The sequence below is a fragment of the Coenobita brevimanus genome, chromosome 48, assembly GCF_032717465.1.
Source record: "Coenobita brevimanus isolate Jiangsu-jjx chromosome 48, ASM3271746v2, whole genome shotgun sequence".
Classification (NCBI taxonomy): Eukaryota; Metazoa; Arthropoda; class Malacostraca; order Decapoda; family Coenobitidae; genus Coenobita; species Coenobita brevimanus.
The window spans coordinates 15,535,116-15,542,134 of record NC_137001.1 but is presented as its reverse complement, the minus strand read 5'-3'; the positions used below and the strand labels follow the sequence as shown (position 1 = coordinate 15,542,134).

At 39.3% G+C, this 7,019-nt stretch overlaps 1 protein-coding gene across 1 annotated transcript; it reads left to right on the top strand.

Moving 5' to 3' along the window:
- Window positions 1–582: 582 nt before the first annotated feature.
- LOC145399308 (SCAN domain-containing protein 3-like) lies at window positions 583–2,999 on the top strand. Its single transcript, XM_080271974.1, has 2 exons — window positions 583–683; window positions 2,480–2,999. Exons 1-2 carry the CDS (start codon window positions 583–585, stop codon window positions 2,997–2,999), a joined length of 621 nt encoding a protein of 206 aa, XP_080128100.1.
- Window positions 3,000–7,019: the final 4,020 nt, after the last annotated feature.

Genomic DNA, 7,019 nt, shown 5'->3' with positions numbered 1-7,019 from the left:
TTGCGGACACCATTCCGAAGAGGGTTCAAGGAAAGGTGCGAGGTAATGACGGGCTGACAACCTACATGGAGAAGATTGTTCACAAGCACGTCATTGTGGAGGAGTAAAACAGGTATACTGTAAGGGTGGGGTGGATCATTTCGATCAGATGGTTCAGTACTATAACTCCGAACTGTCAAATGGACGAAGAAGACCACATTCTACTTCATCCAAATGGCAATGTTCAACACATTTGCCTTGTATAAGAAGTACAGATGCGCACAAGTAACTCTCCTGGAATTTGTGGAGCAGATCATCTACTATATTCTGCATTTCCACAAAGAGGACTGGCCCACATCTGGACACACACTCCACCATGCCCCAGACCTACTTACCCGGTGGCCAGCACCAGCATCACCTGGCACCCAGCAGACACAACTACCAGCACCAGGATGGGCCCAGCCACCACCAGCACCAGCACAGACTGCAGGAGACTCCACACCAGCACCACCAGAAGCAGGGCCATCACAGGTGCCACCATCACCACCTGCAGGAGGCCCATCAGGGGTGTCAGAACCGCCACCACCTCCACTTGCTGGTCCGATGGTAGAACCCGTGCCTGGGCCTGTAGCTCTCACACGACAGGACCACAGAGCACGAGGGTATCCAAGCAAGCATCGCAGGGTCGTCAACAACGACATGAGGTTGGATAGCACTCTGGGCCACCACCAGGCGAGGATCCCTGACAAGAAGAGGCTCAGGTGTGCCTTGTGCTTCAAGCTGGGGATGAGGAAGGACACAAGAAACATATGTCCTGTATGTGATGTGCCGCTTTGCATGTGCGATTGTTTCAACCGGTACCATACCAAGCGATACCTTCACTAGTGAAGCACACACACACACACACACACACACACACACACACACACACACACACACACACATAAACACATTCACACACACACACACACACACACACACACACACACACACAGACATAAACACATTCACACACACACACACACACACACACACACACACACACACACATACACACACAGACATAAACACACAGACATAAACACATTCACACACACACACACACACACACACACACACACACACACAGACATAAACACATTCACACACACACACACACACACACACACACACACACACAGTACAAAACTCCTTGCCTCCCAACTGATCTGGTCTTGCAGGAAGATCATCGCCACTGGAGATGTGCATGATAGTCTTTTTTTATTTATCTGTTTACCTCTATTTATGTCAGTATATTTATATATACATATATATTGTTATTTACTTCAACACAAATGACAGGGAAATAAGTACAGCTTCAGTTTCAGTTGCTAGCAAGAGGTTTAGTATTCATGTGTGGTTTCTGAGAGGACTAAAAACAAAACAGAAGTAATTATATAAAATAGTTGTTGGTATAAAACCAATGAAAGTGTAGCTAGCAAGCATAAAAGTGTTAGTGCGCTACGGAAAAATAAGATAAGTGAGTGCGGCTGACGGCGGGCGTGCGGCAAAATACGCCGTAGTTTTTTGCTTTTTTCTCGAAAACTGTGAGGCCTAGGATCACCGTTCTTTACTGGGAAGAAAGAGAATGAAATTGTGCATAGGATGATGAAATAAAAACATAACGGTGCTGAGAAAAGTTCTTCACAAACCCTCCCCGAATAAAAAAGTTGTTTTCTGTCAAAAATGGGTTTTACTTTTTTGCTTACTACTCGAAGACCATACCTCGTATTAAACTGGGACCTGACCCATTCGAAAGCTAATAAAATTCTCTTTCGATTGATTGTATATCATATAGAGACTGATTAGTAAACATTCAACTTATGATGTTGGGAAGTGAAATCTATGATCCCGAATGTTTATTCCAAGGGCCATAACGTATGTATCGTGTTTTTTTTAATTTTTTTTTTCTTATCATGTAGAACAAACATCGACGAATAGGAATATGTGGGTTTTATGGCAAAATAAATATGTTTGGGTGGTGAAAATAGGCCGAGAATACACATTTTTTAAGTGTGTGGTGGCCGCGGAGGGAGGGGAGAAAAGCCCGCGTGTCAGAGCCCGGAAAACTTTAAAATTTATCCGCGTGAGAAGGGGTTAGTAATCATGTTGTGTTTATGATCATGATGTGGTGTTTTACTATAATGTTGTGGTGTTTGTTAATAATCATGTTTTGGTGTTTATGATCATGTAGTGGTGCTTATGATCATGTTGTGATGTTTGTTAATAAACATGTGTTGTTGATGATCATGTGACATTTGTTAATGATCATGTGGTGGTGTTCATGATCATGTTGTGTTTGTTATTGATCATGAGTTTGTGATCATCATCATGTTGTGGTGTTTATGATCATGTTGTGTTTGTTAATGATCATGTGGTGTGTTTATCATTGTGTTATGGTGTTTATAACCATGTGGAGATGTTTATCTAAACTTACATGTGCCTTATGTTTTCCTCACAGATTTGGGTTGCCTGCTGCACATCAAATAATTCCCAGTGAGAGCAAAGAAGTGGACGAATATATTCAATTTGGATTCGTGTCCCTCCAAAAGGGTGACACAGAGGTCCCCCAGTGTGTGATATGTTACAAGACTCTGAGCAATGAGGGAATGAGGCCCTCACGCTTGGACCGCCACTTGAGGACAACACATCCTGCACTAGCTGACACGCCCAAGGCATTCTTTGAAACAAAAAGACAATCCTTGAAGCAAACTAAGATGGACGGTAGTGGAACATTTCGGCAACAAAATTCAAAGGTTGCTGAGGCTTCCTCTGAGATTGTCATGTTGATTACGAAGAGCAAGAATAGCCATAACATCGGAGAGTCTCTCATAAAACCAAGTGTACTGCGTGCAGCAGAACTCGTTCTGGGGAAAGATAATACAAAGCAGCTTTCCCAAATTTCTCTATCAAACGATACAGTCAGGGAAGGATCGATGAAATGTCTCAAGACATCAAAAATCAAATTCTTGACCAAGTAAGAGTTTCTCCTGTATTTGCCACCCAGTGTGACGAAACGACTGACATCGCTCCGTGTTCTCAGCTACCGATGTATGCTCGTTTCGTGTCAGGTAACAGTGTAAAAGAGGAAATGCTATTCTGCCATCCCATGGAAAGTTGCACAACAGTAGCAGCTATTTTTCATGTGGTATCAAACTTCTTTCAGGAAAATCAACTCTCATGGGACTCGCTGGTAGGAGTGTGTGCTGATGAAGCTCCAGCTGTGCTTGGTCTGCATTCTGGATTCATAACTAGGGTGAAAGAAAAAAGTCCATCTGCTGTAGGTACACACTGCATACATCATCATGATGCCTTAGCATCCAGAACTCTACCTGCTGAAATGAGGGATGTTCTGAACGTGGCCATCAAGGTAGTCAACTTTATCCAAACTGGGGCCTCAAATAGTCGTCTCTTCAAACTGTAGTATAAGGATATGGAAACTAAACATCAAGCCTTGCTTTATCACACAAACGTATGATGGCCTTCTAAGGGAAACATGTCTGGACGGCTTTATGAACTACAAGAAGTAGAAATATTTCTAGATTCGCAGCAGAAGGCAAATCTCCATGACAAGTTCCAGTCTGAAGGCTTTCTGCTATCTCTAGCTTATCTGAATGCAATCAACCTTAAACTACATGGGAAAAACATCAGCATCATCAGGCACCACGACACCATTCGAGTCTTCATGGCCAAATCGACCACTGGAAATGTCGAGTTCAGAATGGAGATACAGCCAGTTTTAGTAACTTGGATTCTGTTCTCATTCAGAGTTACCTTGATTCTGTGTTAAAGAAACAAATAATCATTCATCTGACTGACTTGAAAGTTCCCAGATATAGATTAAAAATGTGAAGCCTGGAAGTTCATCAGGAACCCATTTCAATGTGAAGTAGTTGATGTTTCGGATGAAGTGCAAGAGGAGTTTCATGAGTTGAAATTCAACTCCTCAGCTGAGGAAGACTTCAAAGAAATGAATCATGAGACGCTCTGGGTCAAGTACCTTCCTGTTTACCCTCTGATGTCACATCAAGCTCTTCGGATTCTGACACTGTTTGGATCCACATATCTTTGTGAAGCTTCATTTTCCATGCTTGTTGCTGTCAAGACCAAGTATAGACACCAGCTGAGCGTTGAAGGGGACTTATGTCGCGGACTCTTTGGCATTCGACCAAGCATTCAAGTTCTGATAAATAAGAAGAAATGTCAAGTATCTCATTAAATTACAGTAGTAAGAAAGCAACCTCATTAAATATGCCGTGTATATTGTTTGCATAGAATTCGTGCTCAATAATCAGACTAGAAACACCTTTTATCAGTTTTTCCTTAAAATCTGGGAGAGAATCTTATCAATTTGGTTGAAGATGTGAGGGGGGCGTGGAGGGAAGGACCAGGTACCAAAGGGGACGTGGCAGTAAAAAGATTAAAACCATTGTACTAGAGAGATAGAGAGAGAGATACACAGATGGACGAAGAGAGAGAATCACTGTCAAAACTTTCACGTTATCGAGTTTACCTATTTATGTATGTATGTGTCTGTCCATCTATCCAGTAAATCTACCACTACATCAGTTGAGTGGATGGTATGTACCAGAGAGAGAGAGAGAGAGAGAGAGAGCAACTACTGATGCCTTTTAATCTGTTTTTGCATCTATCGAAGTTACATCAGATGAGTGGATGGTATATACTAGCTGGACAAACAGAGATAAAGAAAAAATATTGATGCCCAATATACTTCTGCGTCTATCTATCTACCCAATAAATCTATTACTACAGCAAGTAAGTGGATGGTACGTACTCGATAGATAGATTAGACATACTTATAGATAGACTGATACAGAAAAAAAATGTTGATGCCTTTCATCTATTTTGCATCTATCAATCTATATAATAAATCTATCACTACATCAGGTGAGTGGATAGCACGTACTAAATAGAGAAAAGTATTGATATCATTAATCCATTTTTCCATCTATCTATAGATCTATCCAATAGATCTATCACTACATCAGGTGAGTGGATAATATGTACTGGTGTTGGTGGATATCTATATATCCATCATGTGCACCTTTCTATCTGTTTACCTGTCTATCTACATACTACATCTATCTACCCATCTATCCAATAAATATATAACTTTATCAGGTGAGTGGACGGTATGTACAAGATAGACAGACTTAGAAAGATAGTGAAAAAATTCAACATCAGTAACTAAACAAATTCAAAACTAATCTCTCTATTTTTGTATCTACCTATCTATCTATCCAAAAAAATATCATTACATCAGATGAGTGGATGGTACGTACTAGAGATGGATGGAAGGCAGATAGCCAGAGATCCAGTTTTATCGAGAATTTATCGAGAAAGTGTATTTATGTATTTATCTGTGAATATATTTATTTATCCAATAAATCTATCACAATATTTAGAGAGTGGATAGTAAGTACTAGATAGATAGATAGATAGATAGAAAATTGCTATTAATCATGTTTTAATCTATTTTTGCATCTCTTAATCTATCCACTTCATATATCGCTACATCAAGTGTGTGAATGGTACGTACTAAATATATAGTTAGACAGACAGACATAATGAAAAAAATAGTGATGTCTTTTAATGTATCTTTGCATATCTGTCTATCCGATAAATCTATCACTACATCAAATAGATAGACAGACAGATGGACATGGGTGGACAAAGACAACTAAAATCATTCTTACTCATCAAATTGAAAGTTAATTTATTTTTGCGTCTATCTGTCCAATAAATCTATCACTACATCAGGTGAGTGGATGGTAGCTACGAGGTAGATATCGTAGATAGACAGCTAGACAGACGGACAAAGGAAAACATCATTCTTTATTTTACACTTTCAAAAAGTTAATCTATCACTTCTTTCACCTATCTATCCATCCAATAAATCTATCACTACACCAGGTGAGTGGATGGTAGCTAATAGATAGACAGACAGCTAGTTAGATTGAAAGATACAACAAAAAATATTGGCCTTTAATCTATTTTTGCATTTATCTATTAATCTGTCTATCTATATAATAAATCTATCACCACGTCAGGTGAGTGGATGGTACATACTAGATAAAAAGATAGAGAAAAAATATTTATATCAATCCATTTTTGCGTTTATCTATCTGTCTTGCCAGTAAATCTATCACTACATCAGGTGAGCGAATGGTATGCACTACATATAAAATGATATTGGTCTTAACCTATTTTTGCATCCATCCATCTGTCTATCTATTTATTCAATAAATCTATCACTACATCAGTTGAGTGGATGGTAGTAATTGGACAGCCCGATAGGTAGGTAGATAGATGGGTAGAGAAAATATATACTGATGTCGTTTAATCTACTTTTAATCTGTTTTGCAACTATCCATCTATGTATATATTTATTCATAGTACATCAGGAGAGTGGATGGTACCTTACAGATATATAGATAGGTACGTAGAAAGGTAGAAATAATACATACTGATGTCCTTTAATCTACTTTTAATCTATTTTTGACAATCTATCTATGAATCTATCTAATAAATCTATCACTACATCGGGTGAGTGGTTGGTACGTAGTGGGGAAAATGCGTGTCCACATTCGTCTTGGTTGGTAGGCTGATAAATGAATTAGGCATATGTATCTATCTTTGATTTTCGGTAGATTAAAGGTGAACTGATAATATGTTTGTAGGTCATGTGGAAAGATTAGAAAATAATAATAATAATAATAATAATAATAATAATAATAATAATATTATTATTATTATTAATAGCAGCAGCAGTAGTGGTGGTGGTAGTAGTAGTACTAGGTGTAGCAGTAGTAGTAGTAAATAATAATAATAATAATAATAATAATAATAATAATTCAAACGCCGGCTGTGGCAACTCAGGTCGCCACCACACCCCGAGGAGACCACGGAGGGCTAGACGGTGTGTGGACCGTGTCTGGTCAATACGGACATAAGTCCACCCGGGCCACGCGCCCCTATTC

Excerpts from the sequence above, each read along its gene's own strand:
- LOC145399308 (XM_080271974.1), top strand. The coding sequence starts at position 583 with ATGGTAGAACCCGTGCCTGGGCCTGTAGCTCTCACACGACAGGACCAC. Across the intron at positions 684-2,479 it reads GTCGTCAACAACGACATGAG|ATTTGGGTTGCCTGCTGCAC; the intron begins GTTGGATAGCAC and ends TTTTCCTCACAG.